Genomic DNA, 23,279 nt, shown 5'->3' on the forward strand with positions numbered 1-23,279 from the left:
TCATTGCTTACTTAAGGCATATTTGGACGGATCAGCCACTAACACCTGCGGCTGTCTGGTGTGAAAGAGCTAACTCATTTGGCCAAAACCAACAAACAGACTCGTTGCACTGAAAACAATTTGTATGTATTAAGCACAAACCTCTTTGATATAATGTCATAACAAATGGGTTAAACAAAAATTGGTTTAATTTTGTGTAAAACATAAAAACTATGTTTTAATAATCTTTGTGAACTTTGACTAATCTTTTCTTTGCAAAAAAAATGAAAAGCATGGCCATGAATCACTTGAATATATCTGAAACACATCTAGTTCTAAGAATAAATCCATTTGTATTTTTATAGGGACTTTTGTGGATTTTAACATTTTATATAAAATGTTATTTGTGAACTTTAAAGTCAAAGATATTTGTGCAATAATAGATGGTGATAGGTCTTTTCCCCACAATACCGTTGCGTGCACGTGCCGGAATCTCTGGATTTCGGATTGTTTACGAATGGCCGTATGACAACAGAGAGCGAATGAAGTGCGGGAAATTGAGAAAAAATAAGGGCGCAGGCGTAGAAAGGAAAACTCGGCAACACTGGCCAATTCGGGCGGGCATAATTTTGATTTTTCCCGTGGTTTCAACGGTTTTTAAATGAAAATTTTCCCTATTTTTCAGAAGAAATAAAAGTGGGAAGTGCCCCCAACCTCGGAGTCAAGGGGTTATCTGAGCCCCTGTCCCCGGGGCAACATTCCACCATATGCAACAAGCGGCCACAGTCCCCAAAGGTCCAAAACCCCACCGAAAACCCTCCCATTTCGTAGCCCTTATAACCCCGCTGATATGGCGCGCACAGCCTCAGAAAATTCCGGCATGGCATTCTGTATTCCGTTCAGTTCAACGGCAGACTCGCGCGCGTACGGTTCGAAGAAAATAGCGACGGGTCCGGATCGAACAGACTTTTCGGTTCGTAGTGCTCTTCTCGCTGGTGGAAAGTGTTGAAAAAATGCTGGAAAATCAGCTTAGAGCAGGCGAAAATGCCGCCGGCATTCGATCCGTATCGTAATTGAATTCGGGGCAGTGGATTGAAAATAAAATTGAATTTCGTACCAAACAAACACGCAGCATTGAATAGCAAAACGATAAACTAGTCGTTAAATTGAATATACAAATTGGTGTTTTGATTAAAACTAATAAACATAAACACTGGAACCGCACCGCAGAGTAGAAGGAAAGCAAAAGCGGAATTTATTTTTAAATACAATTTCTTTGTGTTTCGGTGCCTGCAATTGGCTGACATTGCTCATACGCCGCGTTGGCATAGCGAAAAGGGGGAATATAGCATAGTTCCTGGTAAGCGGTCTCCCATTGCCTCAAGTATTTTTTGTTTTTGTTTTTTTTTTGTCTTTTCATTGTTTTTCCATATTAAGCAAACATTGTTTTTGGTGGGAATTAATTGTAAAGTTTACGCAAAGCAGAAACTAAAATTATTTTGGGGTCCAGCTGAAGTAAAAGTTTATGCAAATTTGAGTTTGCAAAGTAATTATTAAGCTGCTATTTGTGGACACATTTTTGGCTGCCCTGAAAACTTTCTAGAAATTTAATTGCTTCAATCGGGCAATCAAGCGATTAAACCGAATTAGAAAGATCAAACTGCCGAGCATCTCACTTCATACCGAGTTTTCCGCTCAATTTGAGCATGGAGTTCCACGATTCCAGTCAAGCGAGAAATAGTTAACGGATAACCAAAAATTAACACGGCCAATTGATTTCATCGATTTAAAGGACCTCTGAGGATCTTAGAATTGGGGAAATCGCGTCGGGAAATCAAAATCCGTTTGAATGGCAATTAATTTGATTGCTTTCCTTATATATTTTTAAAACCCTCAAATAAATAAAATTTTAAGTTATGCACCATTTCGTTAACATCCTGTGCAATAAAATAAAAACTGCGCGCATTGGATTATCCCTTGGGTATTCTCACATGTGCACATTTCTTATGTTTATAATGCAAATAAACAAAATGTATTTATTTTGGGACTTAACTTATTTCAACCTTGAGGGGGTTTCAAGTCATTTGAGTTTAAGGAGCATCCGCTGACTGAAAGTTAAATGTACCACCAATCTTAAAAAAAACAACCTAATAACAACTTATATATTTATAACCTATTTTAAAAATGAATCAGCAACAAATTCATTAAATTAAGAACTTGTGTTTAGAATCACTTCCAGCATCAATTTAATTAAATTCAAAGCTCAATTACTTCCTTTCTCGACTAATTGTCTAATTGACACTTTAATTAAGAGCCAAATAACTATAATATTGCGAATTGATTAAGTTAATGTGTCCACTTCAACCTTTCGTTGAAATTTAGAAGTCAAAAACCGATGTAAGACCGTTTGAAGTGAATCCTTAATTGGTCCTCTGAGCCCATAGTCATCTAACTCAATCACAGGCTGCCAAAACTTTTGCCGCTCCTAAATATTTAATGTCAACTATGATTAGTGAAGCCGCAAAATGTTGTGGGATGTCTGTTGTGGCTGGTGGCTGGTGGACAAGGACGAGGACGAGGACGAGGGCTCTTGCCATGTTGGTGGCTGACCGGATAAATGGCTGCTTGCTGTTCAAATGAACGCATCCGCATCCGAATCCGAATCTTGGCCTGTCCGTAATGGACGCTCCACAAAAGCCGCACCGACGGTCAGCTGAGCAAACCGAAAATCCTTTCAACGCGAATTGCTTTCAGAGGAGCGGCAGGATCCCCTCCCTCAATGGCATTAGTTCTATAAGCCGGAGTGGGTCGAAGGCCATTAGTTGGCCCCAAAAAGCGGCCTTTAAAGATCCAGGCAGGCGTGAACGAACGGGGATCTTTAAGCGAATGCGAATGCGACTTCGAATGCGAAACCGAATAAGTAATAAGCGAATGCCGTATGCTCCGTATGTCCAGTGGTCCTGGTCCACAGTGCTGTCATGCATCAAAACATTTAATTAAATTGAAACCGATGCCGCATCCGCCCCACTGCTGACGTCTTTTCCCGGACATCGGAGGATGTGGGCGGGGCATGAAGGATGCTGGCGGAGGGCAGCAGGTCCTGTGGCGCCGGAGACGTGTGTAACTTCGGCTTTCAGCTTTCAGCTTTCAGCTGGACACCAGCTCACTACCTCCGCCCTATATGAATTTAAATGAAGGCAGTGTCGGTCCTAAACAAGTCGGTGAATCATGTACATATTTTAGCGGTGCTCAGTTTGGTTCGTCCTTCTTTTATGCAGCTCCATTGAACTATGCACTGTCTTGTGAGGACACATTTCCACAGGGGTTTCCCTTTAAATAAATGGCTTCATTTGAAGGCATTGTTCGTTGAAAAGGTCATAAAACAACATATCCAAAACACAAATGCCCAATTTAAAGGCATTGCCACTTTGTATATTTAATTTACACTTTTGTTATACAATCTCGGCAATTTCGGCAAGGGCTAAGGCTATTGTTATTTATTATTTTGTAAAAGCTAAGAAAGCACATACAAATGCGTAACCAATTTAAAAAATTTAATTTTTAGAATGCTTTCAAAGCATATCTTATCTAACACATTAATAGCTGAAATATGCATGAATTTATTTCCCAATACTGAAATGGACTTTATTAGCTCTACCAAAATGAAGACAAAAATGTTTCAGTACTCAAATCAAATTTTAAATAAAGTACATTATAAAAGCTTCGGTTGTGGAGCCATTCAATAAGGAAAAGCAATTCAAATCAAAATTAAATATACAAGCATCCCCTTGGCATCGCCACTGGTCGTCATCTTTCAACACCGAGCAGATCTGATGGAAAATACACCGAATGAGAGATAACTGAAATGGGAGTGGATACTGTGGGCCTGGGGATTGGGGATTGGGGATTGGGAGCCAAGTGGGGAATGTAGTTTGCCTTTCTGCACTTGCTCCGCCAAAGAGCCATCGCCTGTCTCCGCTTTGTTCCTCAATTTACACATAATTGCAATAAATTGACTAAGTGGGTGAAGGGGTGCAAAATTTATTGTGGCCGTAGTCCAGAGCTCCAGACATTTGGGCGGAACTGCACCCGGTTATTTTCTTTCTCTCCATTCGGCTCTTCGATTGTTATGCAGGGCATACTGATAGACTCCGGCTGATAAGATAAGACATTGAAATACCCGGCTTCTCCGCCCCTATTTCACCTGTTTGCTCTGGTTTATGTCCATAGCTGACTGCTGGTAATCGGGAATGGTGGGACAAAGGCGATTGGCCGTACAACAGGGCGTATGAGTCGTGTGAGTCGCAAGAGGGCAGAAAGTATTTCTTGCAATCACTGCCTTGGCTTTTGTGGCTTCTTTATGTACCAGGAAAATGGCCTTAAATGGCACATTATACTTAGGACATGAAGCAAATACACATACACTGGTCACCTTAAATTCCCCTAAACTCGGTACACAACGAAATCAGAAAGATCCAGCAAAAATTTAATTTCAACATATTTGAGCCAAGTTGATTCATTTGTAAATATTTCTAATGCCTGTTATCTGCTATGGGCCATTCAAGTTTAAAGGCAAATAAACCCAAATCGCTTGAACAATTAAATTCGCACAAGCAACTTGTCCTGCCTCAACACAGCCATATATTTCCAAGTTGTTCGCCAAGTACACATATGTATATCCGATGTTTATATAGTATTTCAGCGCTTTTATCACCTGCGCTTATTTATATATTAAAGGGGATTGTTTAATTTTTGTGAATGTTATTGTTCTGGTTGTTTTTCGGTAGGTGCGAAAGATAAATCCAGCTCGCAAATGAATTCTTGCCCCCCAGCATTGTGCGGAGCTCATTAAACAATCATTTTGATGAATTTTATCCGGCTGCCGAGATTCGGGGATCCGGAGGAGTTAACAGCGCATGTGGCCAATTTGCAGCCCCATATATTTAATGCCCATTTTGTGCTTAATTGTTTCGCCAGTGCGAGTGTGCCTGTACTTTGCTTTGCCTGTGGGAAAATTAAAAACGCTCGTTTAAGCCTGAAAAAAGGCGTTGGTAATTACAATTCAAGTTCACTTCCACTACCCCCAGAAATAACGTGCTTATTACGTTTCGTTTCGTTTTGGTTTGGATGCCTATGTTACTGCCCCAGCCCGTATTTTTGTTTTTTAATAAATTGTTTTAGAAATATACAGGCCGGGCTGCAGGAAGTGAAAGTACTGTGAATGTGGACCGACATGTCGGGATGCGGGGGTGGGGGAAAGCTGGAGGGGCGGGGCACTAGGACAGCGCCCCAACTCTTATTGACATACATATGTAGTGGCACATACACGTATACAGCGTATGCAGAGAAATTATTAATACCACATGAGTTTCCTATTTCTATTAAATTATTTACCATCAAAAAATCACAGTCGAAACTATATTTTATTTATTAGTAAAAGTCTAGGTGAAAGGGACAAAACTATTGTAAAATGTAATCCTTTTTTAGTATTTGAAAGTAATTATTAAACAAAGTTGCAATGAAGATTCTGAGGGGCTCTGTAATTAAAATCAGAAATTATTGAAAACGTAACAGGAAATGTATACTTTATTATGTCTGGATTGTTATTTATTTAAAATGTCATTTAGGTGATATGATAGGGCAAACATAAATAATTTATATTTATTTAATTTATTTAAGACAGTAGTTAAGATACGGTTCTATGCACTTATTCGTTATTTATTTTGTATGTAATTCGTAATTTCCATTTATATATATAGGAGCTACCTGTATAATAAAATGTAACTAATTGTTGACCAATGTTAGTGACTTTTCTGCCAGTGCTCACCCAAGGGACTGTGCTGTCCACATAGACCCGCACTGTTCTGCAGCCACACACTCCCACTCGCGCACCCACTAGCCACCAACACACCAACCCACCAAGCCACCAGCCCATCAACCCACCAACTAACTTACAAAGACCCACCGACTAAACTCGTCTTTATTTCTCTGCGTTGTGTGCCTGCGACTATGCCACCCCGTACTTGACTTGTCAAACACAAAAAAGAGAAACTGCCGAGGGAGCGGGAAAAAAGTGAACCTTTTATTCTTGGTCGTAATGAACGCTGCATGTGCTTTCCACGCTCCTGAAAAATATGTGGAATGTTGTAGGCAGCAGTGGCTAGTCGAAGGTCCAATGGGAATTGTTTTATTCTAGCAAAAAAAAGGGCAAGCTACACATTTTCACATAATCAATATCAAACAGGCAATGTTAACTTTCTTTAACTTCAAATTTTTACTACAGACTATTACTACATTTCTCTCTAAAAACTTAAAACTATTTTAAGAATAAGTGAAAAATTTATAAACTATAAGTGATGAAACTAAAGTGGGCTTTGTGTGAAAACTAGAATATTTACATTTTGAACAAGTTGGTCCAGAGGTCGGCAGACTTCGCTTACAAGTGTTTACCCTGACGTTTTGAAAAAGCACGACGGTGTCTGGGACACTTCGCCTAACTACTAAGCTTTCATCTCTCCACTGTTGCCGTGTCTATCTGGGTTTGATTTGATAAACAAAGACCTCAGAGGAGAAAGGCGAAACAATCGCGAGTCAGTGGGACAAATTCATTTAAACTTTGTGTTCTGTGTGATGGCACAACATGGCGTATACGCAACCCACACGACTTTCCACTGTGTCAGCACTTTCCATCACTTTTGGTGGCTGGCCATGGAACGTGACAGTTTGGCCATTTTTCAAGTTCACTGAAATTCCGAGCACAAAAATGCGAATCTAATTTTTTGCGATTATTGCAGAAAACGCAATTTCGAACGGACATCAGTCAAAAAGTGCCCCGAACTCTACCCAACGTCGACAAAAAAAATGACCGCCCAACTTTAGTTGGTTGAGCATTTTGCTATTTTTGCAAATATTTGCTCACATCGAACGTTTATTTTGGGGGCGTGAAATGATCTGCCAATTATGGTGAACATTCTTTTTGAAGATTGTTTGCCTTTCATTAAGACTGCATCGCCCGGTGCACTTCAGTTCCCTCCCTCTAGACAAAACCAGAACCAGAACTTATCAATTTCGCTTTGGCATATGCTTTGTTTTGTCTATTTGTAGTCATTATTTGTAATCATTTTTCTCGGCAGACAAGCTGCCGGCAATTGATTTCTGCCCGCCGCAGTGTTTGTTTAATAGCTTTCGATGCGTCGACTTTGGGGAGCGGGATGCAGTTTGGTTTCCAGGGGTTGTGATGCAACCTATTGACTCGGCTGATAAACTGTTATTCCGGTACATAAACTAGTACACAGAAAGAAAAGAGTATTCTTTGAAATCAGTTTTTTTTTTGCAAGAAATTTTTTTTTTTATGTTTAAACTTTCCGATTGGATGACTATATCCTATAGCCTGCCAAAGTTAGCTTTCGTTCTTATTTTTTAAATAAATTTAGCACCGTAATATAATTAAAACATTTAATATAAAAAAACTTCAGCTTTCCTGGATCAACTTTTAATATCTATATCACAACAATACATTTTACTTGCCACCAAAATTAGTGTTAATCCTTTTTAACCTACAAATATTTTTGGTTTCATACCTTCTATTTTACCTGGCTAAATGTGTTCCATTACTGCTTGGTAGTAACAAAGTATGAAAGGTTGCAAAGTAATAAAAACGGCTTGAAGGAAAAAAAGCAGACGCTACTCGGATTATCGTTTTGTTAAACTTCAAGTGACGCGACTGGCCGTCGCAATTATCTCGAGCTGCCAAGGACAGATCTCAGCCATAATTGAAGGAGGACCAGGTCGCTCCTCTGGAAGGGACATCCACTCGTCGTGGCCTTTTATTATCGGCCAAAACGGTAGGAACGAGAAACAATGGTTTGCGACTCATCAGACACTCGAAAAGTAGGTAAATCTAGCTCAGGGGATGCATAAAATGGCATAGCTTACTGGGTTTTTTCAATTGGATTTGAGCTATTTTCGTCAAAAGGATGACGCACGAGGCTATGAATATTAACATTTATATTTAAATTGCTTAGCTATGGGACAGTTAATAAAATTTTGACAAAAATATAATTTATTTCGAGGACATTAAAAGCCAATAAACATACAGAATTCTTTTAGGGAAATAATAAATGGTTTTATGTCTTTATAATAAAGATAAGGCCCCATACATGAATATTTTTAATTAAGCAGCTTAAGTTCCCCTTCCGATTGCTGTTCATTAGCGTTTAGAGTCATAAATTAGGAAAGACCACGTTCAATATTATTGCCCTGAACACGAAATAAACTTTAGTATTGGACAAATCACCGGTATTTACTGCTCCAGAAGTTTCCAAGGTATCCCAATCACTAATGGCCACCACTTCCCGGTCTCATCAGGAGAAGGACACTTAGGGAACTTTGCTTTGAGGGAAGTCCTAAGTCAGATTATTCAAAGAACTAAAAACAAACCACAGAAAACTTCTGCTCAAGAACAGGAGATAGGGCCAAAATGAGTCACGTACCGAAAAATGAAACAAAATCAAGAGGAAATCAAAATCGATATGAATACCTTCTTAAGCACGTAGGAGGAATGTGAAAACTTTCTACTGAAAATGAGCATCAAAAGCTTTGTTTTTGAACAACAACAAACACGAGGTCGACAAAGATCACAAAATAAAATAAAACATTCTTGAAATGAAATTAGATGGTCTTGTAACCGTTTTCTTTGCATTTTTCAGGTCGAGGAGTTGGCAAATGGAAAGCAAATAAGGAAAAGGAAAAGGGATACGCAACATTAACTCGGAAATCCCTCAGTCAGGATAAAGACAAAGCGAAAGTACTCCGGGGTGCAGAAAACGACATCAGCCATGGAGAACCGCAGTGACTTTGAGGCGGATGATTACTCCGACCTCAGCTGGAGCAACTGGAGCAACTGGAGCACCCCCGCGGCCGTTCTCTATTCGGCCATGAGCAGCGTCCTCTCGGCCACCAACCACACGCCCCTTCCTGATTTCGGCCAGGACCTCGGCCTGTCCACCAGCTCCTTCAATCACAGCCAAACGTGAGTTGAGCTCGGATCCGTTCTAATGCCTAATTATGACACAGACTCAATTAATGTCCGAACCCACGCACGAACACAGTTGCCATGGGTGTAGTAGTCGCCGAAAGGAGGGGTTTTGAAATATCTACATAAATAATCAAATGATATAAACTGAGAAAAGGCAACTCATGCGTTTATTTTAGTTTTAATTTAGTTAAATAGAAATGTATACATTCGCATATTATGGTTTTTAATAAGCTTAATTGCACCATAGCAACATCAACAGAAGCTTTGTGAATATTTCATAAAAAATATTGATTAGGTTGTTTAACAAATATTTTTTTGATTATTTGTTATAAGGTTTTAATAGACATAGTTTGTTCAAGTAATAAATAAAACTAATTACATTCAGCCGGCACATCTGCGCTATCATAAGTCCGAAATGCGAATGAAATAAATCACATCTCAAAGAGGAGCCTAAGCCCAAAAAGACCCCAGTCTACTCCACTGCTCTTTGAGAAGGGAAGGGGGCCCCACAACTCCTAGATTTCGTGGCTTTTTGATGAGTCCTGATGAATCCACCTCCCGCAGTGATTGTGCCCACACTGACATGCATCTCTAATGACGCCTCCGTTCAGTCATTCCGGCATTCAGTCATTCACTCAGGCATTTCCGTTTAGTCCGCGCGGCGTTGGTGCTTCACTTCCGTTTCAAATACGTATAACGGCGGAGAACTGGGCCCGCGGAAAGCAAACACATTAAATGCGGAGATACTTAGTATATGTACACAAAAAACTGCGGGCTCCATGCCATTCAATTCTATTCTTTCCCGGCTGAAGAAGCGTCGGCACTTTTTACAGACATGTCCCAAATTTACTGCCGTACCAGCAGCAACAAATGGGGTTGTGCTATAGTCAAACTCGGATAATTATTAGGATATGGCTGCGTCTGACGCATCGAAAACAGATTTGCCGAATGACTCTCCTTTTTTGCGACCCGCAACTGCTATATATCCTTCAGGCAGTGCTCAACACTCAATCCTGTGACAACAGTGGCCAGTATCATTGGCTGCTGCTGCCTTTTCCCACTGCCTTTTTTGCTTCTGAGTTGTCTATTTGTTTGCGCAGACACTACGTCCGATTTATGTGCAAATAAAAGGCAACCAAGATGCCTTAAATTGGTAGAATGAAGGGCACACATACTGGCATACTTTTCTGCACAAAAGAATTCGTGCATCAAAGCAAAAACATATTTGTAAACATTTTACTGAAGTGGCACAATAACAATTTTATTTGCCCAAACTGTCCATATTCCCATAACAACTAATATGACGGACATAGGTTAATTGTTATCAAAAACAAACTGTCAAAGTCTATTTTTGGATGAGAGCGTATATTTTTATTTAAGGAATAGATACTTTAACAATGGAACAGTTGCAACTTTTGTTAAACTTTTGTCAAAATAGGACTTTGCTACTTTTCAAATTGTAAAGACAGAAAGTTTATTTTAACTAAGTTTTTTTTAGAGAGCTTACGCTGGTTTTCTTTGTTTCATTTTCTTTGATGGTTGAAATAATGAACGAAAATTGTTATAATTTAAAACCACATTTCTATTTTAAACGACACTTTTTAAAGCCATGAAATTGAATTTCAAATTACGTTTATTAATTTCAAATTGCAAAGTTATCCTACAAGTTGCCTGAACTGATATACCCTTTTTTCCTGTATATGTGCACCATTTAAACCTCAACATCAATATCAACAAGAGTGGAAGCCCTGGAAGTGAAAGACATCAGAATAGTAGCAAAACATTTTTTGTACTTTTTGCCATGACATTTTCTTTGGCCCGAGGCTGCCGGAATTTGCTTCTCTGAGTCTTCTATCCTCTGCTTTCCCTTCCTGCCATTTCTCATTCCTGCCATTTTCGGTAGGCCTATCTGAGTCCCACAAAACAAATCAATAATCCTGCCTGCATTAAACCCTCGAACAAAGAAGATTTTATGTAAATCCCCGCAGTTCGTCATGCGAAGTGGGGTGTATGTAAAGTGAGAATTACTTATGTGGGCATCTTTTTAATTGCTCTGAAGAGTAAGTAAACAGAGCATTAATGACTACCTAGCCAATTTAGTGCCATCTCCAGCACACTGCGTGCATATTAAATGACATGGCTGGGCCCCCAGTTTGTGTGTCCAATAGAAAACTAGCCGGGCTGGGGCGTCACAAATCCGCTAGAGCGAATCCCGGGTTCCCCAGACCCTCTATTTAAACACTTTCCTAGATGCGGACCTAAATAAACAAGTCGGGGCTCACGAAATATTAAAAAGATGACGACAACCGCCGATGAGTGAGTGGAGTCCCTTGCCCTCCGGCTGAACTCGATGTTTTGTGTGGCAGACGGCGCTGCAGAAAAACACGGATTTGTCAACGCACGCACAATTACACACACTTAATAGCGACAACATCCTGGAGTTGCACATATAGATACACATTGAGAAAATCGTATTGTATTAGGTTTTATCTGAAATTCACTATATTTTGTCACAAATAAATTATTGATGAGATACTTTTGTGAACTTTAATTGATATTTAATTGATACTTAACAACTTACAAAATTTGCAGGTTCTGTAAGAGTCTCTTTTATTTTTATTTTAAGTTTCCAAATGGTTAAATATTATTTTTAAACTTTTTGTAAGAGATTCCAGCTAAATGTGCTCCATCCATTTGTATCTTCCCAATAACATAAAAATATAAACTTAATGGTTTATATATTTTTTGTAAACATTTTCTCCCAGTGTACATATGCTTGTAAGCTGAAAGCACCCATTCGCATGCTTACATAGACACATCACCCTCTTGGCACTCGTTTATGGCGGAACGTTGGGACTCCGTGAAACATAACACACACACTTAATCTCGATGTCACTAATTCCCCATTGTACCCCTTTACCCATTCACATCCACAGCCTATCCACAGATCTGCCTTCCACCGTCGACGTGGAGGATGCCGCCAAGGATGCGGCGGCGTCCATGGAGACGGGCTCGTTTGCATTTGTGGTCCCGTGGTGGCGTCAGGTGCTTTGGAGCATACTCTTCGGCGGCATGGTCATTGTGGCGACGGGCGGCAACCTGATTGTTGTCTGGATTGTGATGACGACCAAGCGGATGCGGACGGTAACCAACTATTTCATAGGTGAGTAGGCTTATTTACCTGAGCGTGTGTGTGCCAACGTTGCGTATACGCGATAAAAATCACTTATACGCCATGTTAGCCGTGTTGGTTTAGCTTCTAAATTAAATATTTGCTGGTGTAGTCAGTTTCGGAAACTTCCAATCAAGACCACGGGTAGTCTGCCGATTTGCCAATACTTTACCCTACATTGTTCATATTACAACTACTTTGTTGGTAATCACCGAATACTATAGACTATAGGTTACTGCATAAAACTATTTTTCATAAATTTTTCTCATTTTTCTCCAATTAGGAAATTCCCGTTTCCCCTTTAGTTTGTCCAGGTCGACGAGCTGTTGGCAGGACCGAAGGGTTTGTTTAAGTCCTGTCCCGGTGAAAAGAAGGGTGGATTACCTATTTATGGCTACTGCACCGTGGGGCACTTAAAGAGCAACTGAATTGGTCGCTGGCCTTCCCTCGTCTGCATTTTTCATGCGCCCTGTTGCACCTCGCAGATATTAACTTTACAACCCTTCAATCTTCTACCGTCGCCAATTTTGACTAAGTGGAGGAGAAGAGCAGCCAGGATGGCGTTTATTTTAATTTCCTCAGCTTTGGGCATCAAATCAAGTTATGAAGTTTGCCGGCTTAATTCTGAGCTCGGCTTTCATTAATTGAATATGCTTTTAGTCACGTTTCAGAGTGCATTAAATTTGCATTCAGGCTCTTCGACTGATGCGATTTTAATAATTTAAATGCAAGCTTAGACAGGCCAAACTCTTCTCAAGCTTTTGAAAGTTATGCCAAAGTTTCGCATCGTAATGACATTACCGACATTTTGTCCCCGGGATGCTCACTCACTTTGGAATAACCACTTAGATACCTGATTGCCGGCTTTATGTATGCGCAATTATTTTAATATGATACCCAAGCAACTTAAGACAGAAGGCAATAAAACGAACCTGGAATTGATTCCGTTTTGCGAGCTTACCACTAATCCGGCTCTTGTGTTCGACTGCCCTTAGTCAGATATAACGAACAACAATGGAGAAGGCACATCGTCGGCCTGAACCCTCCTCCTCCACTTTCTTTTGTCTGGCTTGGTAATGATTATTATTATTACGCAAACTAAATGCCCGTTGAGCTCGCAAGGCTTTGGCAAGGCATTTCAAATTTGCATTTATAAATACACATTGGCAATCATTATTAGTAACAAGTTCTGACGTTTTAATCATTTTTGGGCACGAAAATTTCAAATTCACATCACAGACAGCTGGAACAGCTCGTCCGCCCATCGAGGTGGTTGAGTTTGGGGGAAACCAGTCACCGGATGATAATCTTCTTTGGGTTCATTATCAATGCGTATTTGCATCTTTTGTTTGAGTTCGTCGGTTAGAGTATCGTTTGTTATTAGAGTCTCTTAACATTGTTATTTAAAAGGTCTCTGGAAAACTCATTCAAAGAATGTTCTTTCTTTGAGAATTTATAGATGAAAGTTAAGAAGATTGTTTTAAAAAAAAATTATGTTTCCTTTATTTTGTTTAGGTTTCAAAAGCTGGTTTTCTTTGTTATACATATATTTATTGAGAGGTTTGGTTTGGTATAGAACAAATAATGGACAAAGCACTTTGAGTTGTTAAATTTACATAAAATTATTAAAGTTTGCTTCAGAAGAAGGTTAAAACAGTTTAAATGAGTTTTCCCTAAGTTCAGAAATGATTTTACTTAAATCTTTGAGAGAGTGTATCCTCCGCCTAAAAAGTAACATTTTGTTATTAATTAAAATGTGCCAGAATCGATATTTGGGTACGTGGCTGACAGGACCAAGCCCCGTGGTAATGGAGGCCAGCCTGTTATATAGCCATAGTCAATGGCCCTGGGTGCCAGGTCGATTGTTAGGATGCGACACGTCGCCTCGAGTCCTGTCGTAGGCGTCGCAGGACACACAGGACTCGCAGGTCTCGCAGGAGCCGAGAATAACATGAGGACACGGGATAATGTTTTGCACAGGACATTTGTTTTATTGTAGGTGATGTTGGTTTCGTGATGCTTTTTATTCTCCGGCACTTCGTCGCCTTATCTTCACCAGATAATGAAAAGTAAACAATGGCGGGGCCAGCCAGCAGACTTTTCTTTTTCAGCTTCGCCGTTTTCTTTTCTTGGCCCGTGTTATTGTCTATGGCCGCTGATTCATTGGCATGTAAATCGGTCCATGCAAATGAAATACAATAAAAGTATATCAAGTAATGAATTCTTTCTTACGTAGATGTGTATATATCTTTCGTTTCCTGTTGATTTTATACAAATATGCGGGTGAAAGTGCACTTTAGTCCTGTCTAATTATAAATGTACTGCCCATAAATAAAAGGTAAGTTGGGTGTGTTTTTCGGTCCTCGAAGGTTGTAATTATAAAAATTCTTTGTTGTTTGTTTTGCATAATTCATTTGCTTCTGCCACTCGACCAGATAAAAATGATTACTCGTCTTGTCTTTTCCGGTTGGCCAGTGAATCTCTCCATCGCGGACGCCATGGTCTCCAGCCTGAACGTCACCTTTAGCTACTACTACATGCTGGACAGCGACTGGCCCTTCGGCGAGTTCTACTGCAAGTTGTCCCAGTTCATCTCCATGCTGAGCATCTGCGCCTCCGTGTTCACTTTAATGGCCATCGCCATCGACAGGTGAGTGGATTACGAATGCTCCTTGAACTCATATGCATATGGATAGAGGTCCGATCCGACCTATCGAGACCCTTATCAATCACGGTCAGGAGCACGGGCCAAATAAGCCATTCGTTTTAATAGGATTTCATAGGGGTGCAGACATGAAAACACAATTCGATTGCCTGTCACAATGCTCAAAATAAAAACCCATCAAAACGCGTGTTCTCCAAAGTACATAAATAAATAATATTCCGCCTACTTAGGCTGAAACACTTATTGATGATTCATCTATTTGAAATATTGAGGGGTTAAATCGAATCATTCTGTCTAGTAAACAAAATAACCGACAAATTGCTTGAAAGATTATAAATAATGTTTTCGAGAGCTCAGTTTGCTAAAGAAGAAAATTCCCTTTTTAACTAAAAGCGTATTCATCAAATTATATTATCTAGTAAACAAAACAGTTGGAATACAAATAAGAATACTGAATTGTCTATAAATAATTCCCCATTTACTCAGTTGCAAATATTTACTGAGGATTTATTGCTTCGAAATCGAAAGCACATACAAATTAAAATAAACTGTCAAGTCAAGGAATATACAAATATAAATTATAAAAGCCCCACCAGCTGAGGTAAAGCATTTAGCGAACATTAATATATTGGAAATTTTGAACGTATAAATTAGCAAGCATTGGAAAAAGTCTTAGGTTATCAGTTTTGTAACATATATTAAAAAAAGTATCTTAATAAATAATTTAAGCAGCTAGCTTACACCAAAACAATAAGTGAAAACTAATGTATTGGAAATCCTGAGCAAATAAATAAAGTTACAGTCTACTTAAACAAATTGCTTACCACATCTGCGACTTACAGCACATAAATAATGTTTGTTTTGAGCACATAAATTAAAATAATGCCTAGTCAACGTAATAGCGACATTTAATGATCCACAGTAAGAAAAAGTCATGGAAATTGAATCCATTTAAAATCCCGAACACTTATTCAAGGAAATCTATTTTAAATCCCAAACGCATTAATTCAAAGAAGGTAAAAAACATCATACAATTATATTCTGCAACATAACATCATCCGTTGGCTATTAGGTTTCTATATGAAATCCCTTAATGACTCGAACTTTTAATGGCATGCCGTGATCCGATGAAACAGCACCACGCAGCACAAAATTCAGAAGATTAAATTACTTTTCGGTAATAGCGGGCTTTTGCAGTGACGTTCCCCTTTAATTTCATTTTATGAAGCCTTTTTTTCGGGTGACCTCGTGCATTTCAATAATCAGCTTATGGTCAGCAGGGACCCCTTCAGCAAAAAGTATTCCGGAGAGGGCTCCACTCGCTGGAAATTGTTTTAAAATGGCACCTCACCTCAACTTTTACAGGTACGTGGCCATCATAAGGCCGCTGCAGCCGCGGATGAGCAAGCGATGCAATTTGGCCATTGCAGCGGTCATCTGGCTGGCCTCCACGATAATCTCCTGCCCCATGATGATCATCTACCGGACGGAGGAGGTGCCCGTCCGGGGCCAGAGTCCCCGGACCGTCTGCTATCCAGAGTGGCCCGATGGCATGACAAATCATTCGCGGCTGGAGTCCATGTGAGTATCCGTCATCCCTTCGCGGGAATAACTTCGAGTGCTCAGCTGAACTGAGCCGAATTTATGCGAGTCGACGCTGTCAGAGCTTGTTAGCCAATAACACTTCAGTTGGGACAAAAAAAAACCCTTTCGCTTGGACACTGGAAAAAAATGTATGTTTTTTTTTTTTCACCAAGCATTGTAATCCCTATTATTGACAATGTTGTATTCCAAGATATTAAGGGGTAGGTTGGGAAACAGTTAAAAGGGTAAAACGGTTTAGAAATTATTTTTACCAAAAAATATACGATGTCAATTAAAATTTAAAAGATTTCTTGTTTCTTTACTAATTTTATTCATACTTTAAATGTGAAATATGGTAATGAATAATTAATGACTCAAGAGAAGTAACTGACTCGAAAAAGAGTGTATCAATCAGGAAACACCTCAGAACTAACCACCGAAATAAACTAAAAACTTTTATTGAAATGGAGTCATTTTGTAACTTTAGCGATTGAACGACAATTTTGTGCATCAAAAATCACTTAAAGTTCTGCTTGTTAATGTAGTTTTTTATGTATTAACTTTCATAAACACGCTTTGGTTTTTAAAGATTGTTAAAAATTGACTCCTGTGCATAGCGAAGCGCTTGGCGTCGCGATGAAGGTGTAAATCAAAAAATCACAGCGCCATGCAACCTCCAACTTGGTTGCACATGCAGGGAACAATCAGGATCTGTAGTTGCGACATGGGGATTATCGGGGATGGGGGTCGTAAAAGCGGACATTCGGAGTCAAAACTGAACCAAGATGTTCACATAAAAAACGAATGGCAGAGTGGGTGGTTGCCGGGGGCCAAAATCAGGAAGAGGACAAATAAAACGTGTTGCTTTTTACAGCCATTTTGTATGGCAATTTGGTAGCAGCGGGTGTCCTGCGTCCCACATCCTGCGTCCTGCGTACCCAGTGTTATGCATTGTGTCGCACATGCAAGGCCATTAATTTTAGATTCATTCCAAATTGCTACTTGCTCAATAAAAAATAAAACAAAAGCCAAGCCAGGCGGCAACAATGTCCGATGGAGCGATAGGATAGGGGATTTTAAAAGCATTGCTCGACTAACTGAAAGGCTTGTAAACATGGTGTTTGATCTACTATTTGTGCCCCTTTGTCGTTTAGCTACAACATCCTCATCATCATTTTAACCTACTTCCTGCCCATCGTTTCGATGACGGTCACCTACTCGCGTGTGGGCATCGAGCTCTGGGGATCCAAGACCATTGGCGAGTGCACGCCCCGCCAGGTGGAGAATGTGCGCAGTAAACGGAGGGTAAGTCCCGATTTCCAACTCCGGGCCACTATAATTAGCACTTGGTTTCGGTCCCTAGATTGCCATCCTTAAATGGCTTTCCCAGCCATTGTTATTTTGTGTTTAAATGACTTGCCTTAGAGAAATTTATAGGTCTCTTAAAGCACGAGTATAGCCTTAATCTCCATAATCATAATTCAAATTCATAAATTCTCTTTTAATATGAGCAAAAAAAATATTATTTTTATTTGGGCCCTACAATTCAGTTTGAAAAAATTTAAGATGATAGGCTAGACAATAATATATATTACCTTTTTATTTCAAATTAATTTAATCCATATCAACTATACTGCACCTAGTTCCCCAGGCTTCAAATTATTTGAAATTAATCTTGAGCTGCTTTTATTACAAATGTTTTTGCAGTAGGTTCAGTTATAATTTCTTGTTTATTGCTTTTCCTGAAACTTCAGCTTATTTTGGAAGCCTGTGTTGATGCTTAATGCTTTGATTACATTTACCTGTAGTTTCTGAACTACAGAAAAGTTTGATGGAAAAGAGTTCTATTTAACTACATTTTATGTTTTCTGATATTAATTCTTAGAAGAATATGGAGTAAGAGCAGAACTTTGGTGAAAGCATTTTTCTGTTGACATCAAATTATATAGTGTACATATTGTTATATATCTTTATCACAACATTTCCAGAGTAATTGGTTTTTTTAACCACTCTAAACGTGCACTTCCACATTTCCCTCAGGTGGTGAAAATGATGATAGTGGTCGTCCTGATATTCGCCATTTGCTGGCTGCCGTTCCACAGCTACTTCATCATCACATCCTGCTATCCGGCCATCACCGAGGCACCCTTCATCCAGGAACTCTACCTGGCCATCTACTGGCTGGCCATGAGCAACTCCATGTACAATCCCATTATATACTGCTGGATGAATTCGCGGTGAGTAGATGAATCGATTGCCACTTTAGTGCCATGTCCATGTGGTTGCTTTAACCGGCAACAAATTGGGTAATTTGCGGTTAAATAAGCCCCATTAGACCACTAAGTGCAGTGGCATTCAAGACTTCGACATCCCGGCTGGAGCCCCGTCGGCAGATTAGTTAATTGGTTAACCGACTCCCCGGAAATTAATGTGCTCGTCATCATTACCACAGGAACGACAGGCACGACGTTCACTTGGTTAGTGGTTGGCACTGTCTCGCACTTTGAATATAGTTTGTAAACGTGTGACAACATGACTCCGGCAAACTGACATACAGCTGCGGTGGAATTAAAAGCAGACAAAGATTGCTCTTGTTTAAGAATGGTTTAAAGATAAAATATCTGATTCATCTGAGCTTCAGATTTATCTGATTTCAAGGCTCATTAAAGTGCATATGAACAAACGCTTATTCAAATAGTATAGCACAAATTTAAGAGTTTTACAAAATAGAAAACCTTAATCAATTTGTTTCATACATTTTTGATAAGTTGTTAAATAGCGGAGTAGTAAAATATTAAAAACTATCTTTTCAGAGAAAACTGTTGATATGAAAAAATCCACAGACATAGTTTTTTGACCGCAGTTGTTGGTGAAACAAAAGGCGTTGTTCGTACATATATTGCCGTACAAATTGGCAGTCGGTGTTCGTGCGTCCGTGTCCGGAAAAACGTAGCGGATTGCAATTAATTCCGCTCAGTCAGCGGATATCTGACTGATGGGGAAACGCCGGCCTGGAACGGAGCCGGATAATAGGTCTTCTACGTGGAATAAAAAACATTCTGGCCAGCACGTGACACCCGCTGCCCAGGATCATTCAGCCAGCTCCTACCAATTGATGGCGCCCCATATGCAAATGATGACGACAACGACAGCGAAGGTCTTTTTTTTATTTACTACCCATAGGGAACATGGAGATATTAAGTTGCCGCGATAGCCCGTAAAAGACACTCCCGTAACACTATAGATTATATGAGTAATCGGTGTCCAGGTCGATATATGTACATGAAGGAGGAGTATTGAAGCCAACAGAGAAAGCTGCTCGTAAATAGAACAAGTTGAGGTGTTTCAGGGTTTGTCAGAGTTGTAATCCATAAATCCTGAAATAAACAAGGTCCTTTGCAGGAAGCTTAATTGGGTCACAAGTTTTGTTGATACTAAAGGCAAAGGGATTTTTATATTTAACGAAAAGTTAATTGCAACTTAGTGATAGGCTAAAGCCTAATTCATAGTTATAATAATAAAATCTATTAATAGTTCCCAATATAATTCTAAAATTGAACTGTTTTTTTTTCTCTGTGTATCGTCTTAGCTTTCGTTACGGTTTCAAAATGGTTTTCCGCTGGTGCCTCTGTGTGCAAGTGGGCACGGATCCTTTCAGCCGACGGGAGAACTTGACATCCCGGTACTCCTGCTCCGGTTCTCCGGATCACAATCGCATCAAGCGCAATGGTAAGTGGCAGTTTGCACATGAAAAAGGATTGAACGCTAATGAGTTTTGCATTGATAGATACCCAGAAATCCATACTTTATACCTGCCCCAGCTCACCGAAATCGCATCGAATTTCGCACAGCGGTGAGTTGGTCCCTAGACCCCTCGAAAAGGGTAGTATCTTATTAATCTTTTCTGAAATCCATTCCACAGGAACAAACCGCAGTGCGACGCTGAGAAGTAGTCTGCCGGCGGAGTCCCAGTCATCCGGCGGAGGACACAGGAAGAGGATGTCCTACCAGCAGGAGCTGCAGCAGCGGTGGTCGGGTCCGACTAGTGCCACCAATTCCAGCAATACGGCCAACACCACTCAACTGCTCTCCTGACAACCGGCCATCGCAATCCAGGTGGTGCCGCCGGAGAGCCTGGAGATGCAGACCCAGATCGTGTGCTCATCGCCGTACAACAACAACTACCGACGCACCAATCCTGGATTGTCCGAAAGGGACTCGTCCGACGACAAAACCTGGCTCTAAGCTATTTTAAGGTCTCGAATTTATACTTTTACAAAAGGTCTTTGGAGTTAATTGGAAGCCTAAAAGTCCCCTAGTCTAAATTTCAATTCGTTCTTGAAGAAACCAAAGCTAAGTTATTATAACGTCCTTCCCTCCCGAACATATCAGATATAGCTGGATCACAAAAAGTAACCCACTAATTGGGCATTTTCCCTCAAAAATAGCCCACTGTGTGTCTTCATTGCTTAAAAGAAACTCAATACTTTATTGTACTTCAGTGGAAATGGTTGTTGGGACAAGGAAAAGATAAATTTAAATGTTGCAAATCAGTTTTAAGCCAAGAAATAGGTTTCCCATTAAGCTACTGATCCATTTGTGTCACTGTAAATATTCGGATTGGTTCCTAAAAACTGTTTTTAATTCTTCTCGACGCTTTACGGCTGCTTGCTTAAGATGTAACAAATAAACAAATGACTATGAATGTGAATGTACGTGTATATATAAGTGTCTGAATATAAACGTTATTGCGAATAAAGCGACTTGCTCCATCGCCATGTTGTTCTTAGTTGTATTGGGTTTCCGGGTGCACAAATAAGGACTGTCAACAGCCTAGAATGAGTACGGCAGCGACTCTGTTTATTCAGCTATTCCATCCATATTATATTCGGAGTGTGAATGGGAAATGGGGAGTGGGGAGTGGGGAATGCGAGCTGACAGGAGTGGCAAACACTCTTGCAAATCTAGCAAACCTCCAGCGAGGGTGTATGACGAATTTAAATATGAATAATCCAACTGCCTAGGGCGTCTGAATAAAGGTCTGAACACGAGCGTATTTGAATGCACATGAGCCTGTGTCTAAGCGAGTTATGCCCACAAGCCATCTTTGCCGGCTGGCGTATAAATTTTTTATCAGTAACCATTTTAGAGAAAATTGCATTTGATTTTTTTCTTATTTTATGTGCTTGATGTAAGCACTTCCCCCAACCAGCAGACCATGAACATATATATATATAAAGCTCAGGGGTAAGGATCTCAACTCACTTAATTCCACGCCCTTTTATTCGGTTATTTTTCATACCTATCAATTTATTGAACAAGGAATTTACAAATTTGTGCAAATTTATAAAAAGGACAAGGATTAACATTTCTTTAAGATTTGGATTATTCACTTTGGCGTGCAAATAGTATATTTACTCAATATGCAAATGCTATTACATGTAAACTAAAGCACAATACAGGGTATTTCCAAGTCAAGTTAATCGTTATAATTATTATATGCCTATTTGCCTTTTGTCAAATCTCACAAAAGCTTGTTTTCAAATCACCAGAGGATTGATTTCACAATATTTGCATTAGCGAAAGTCATACGACTTTCTACTTTGACCAGATATACTTACTTGCTTTCCTATTTACATAAACATTTATTTGTTGAAAGGGTTTTAAGTACGGCCTCTTTTGATGGTGACGGGAACTTTGCTAAAGAGTTTTAGGGCATAGGCGTAGTCTTGGGTGAGAGAACTCACGGGGGTAAAAAGTTTTAGCAGCGCATTTTCTCTACTTTTCTCGAACCCTACAACTTCCCTTGAGCCTTATGATTCTAATCTTAATCAGCAGTCAATAGCACATAAGCTAGTACTGTGAAAGCGATAACATAAAAAAATGAGACTTTCATTAATCCCAAAATGTCAAAGAAATATTAAATATGTAGCCATGAAAATTCGAAAAGAACAATATGGTTATATAAAAAGTGCATAACCCTAATGTTCTTATTTATGACTTAAAAACGACTTACTTTAATAAGCTATTTGTTGCTCTTGAGGCTCCCTTTAATGGTATATTTAAGTTCTTAACTGGGTGCAAAATGGCAGAGTATAACGATGCCGGATTAGTTTTTAGCCAAGTAATTTGGTGTTGATGCCTGCATTTGATGACCACTAACTATTGACTTATCTTAATGGCACATGCTAACTTTGACCCCCTTCTAAGCCCCTGCCTCCAAGGCCACGTACAAAACAAAAAGGGAAGGAGACGCCATCATAATGCATTGGTTGATGGCCTTGTTGCCACTGCTGCACATGTGCGTATGCGCGATTTTCAGGAAAGTTAGCGCAAAAGCCTTTTAAATGAAAGTCGTTAGCTGGGGCTCAATCGAATCCAGATGGGTTTTATTGGTCAGGGCTCATTAACGAAGATCATCAGCTTCCGCGGGCGTGTTCCCGAATGGAAGAAACAACTTCCCAAAGATGTCGTAGCCCACTTTTGTGAGCAAATCACAAGCAACGACCACACAACACATAATGCTAATGTGTGTCTGTCGCGTAAATATGCGAGCTCAGACAAAAGGCGGAAGCGGACACAATAGGCTCAACTTTAGGGCGAGGAACAGAAGAGTCGTTAAATGCCCACCTTTTATAAACATAAAACAATAGACGTACATTTTGCCCACGGAAACGGTGTGCAAATCTGTGTTGGTGGGGCATGCCGTCTTCCCCCCGAGACATGTCAAACACATAAAGAAGGCCAACGGGGATCTGGGGGATCCGGGGCCCCAATAAGCGACCTGCACGGGCCAACTTGCGGATGCGGTGAGCCGACCACCAGCCACCATAATTGAATCT

The 23,279-nt window shown here is 39.9% G+C and overlaps 1 protein-coding gene across 1 annotated transcript; it reads left to right on the forward strand.

The window, feature by feature from the left end:
• Positions 1–902: 902 nt before the first annotated feature.
• Positions 903–21,210, forward strand: LOC108045391 (tachykinin-like peptides receptor 99D). The gene is made up of 10 exons (XM_017124705.2): positions 903–1,339; positions 8,688–9,010; positions 11,953–12,179; positions 14,664–14,838; positions 16,219–16,434; positions 17,592–17,742; positions 18,478–18,674; positions 20,027–20,166; positions 20,225–20,290; positions 20,360–21,210. Exons 2-10 carry the CDS (start codon positions 8,817–8,819, stop codon positions 20,530–20,532), a joined length of 1,539 nt encoding a protein of 512 aa, XP_016980194.1. The 5' UTR covers positions 903–1,339; positions 8,688–8,816; the 3' UTR covers positions 20,533–21,210.
• Positions 21,211–23,279: the final 2,069 nt, after the last annotated feature.

Source organism: Drosophila rhopaloa, unplaced genomic scaffold, assembly GCF_018152115.1.
Source record: "Drosophila rhopaloa isolate 14029-0021.01 unplaced genomic scaffold, ASM1815211v1 contig_167, whole genome shotgun sequence".
NCBI classification, from domain to species: domain Eukaryota; kingdom Metazoa; phylum Arthropoda; class Insecta; order Diptera; family Drosophilidae; genus Drosophila; species Drosophila rhopaloa.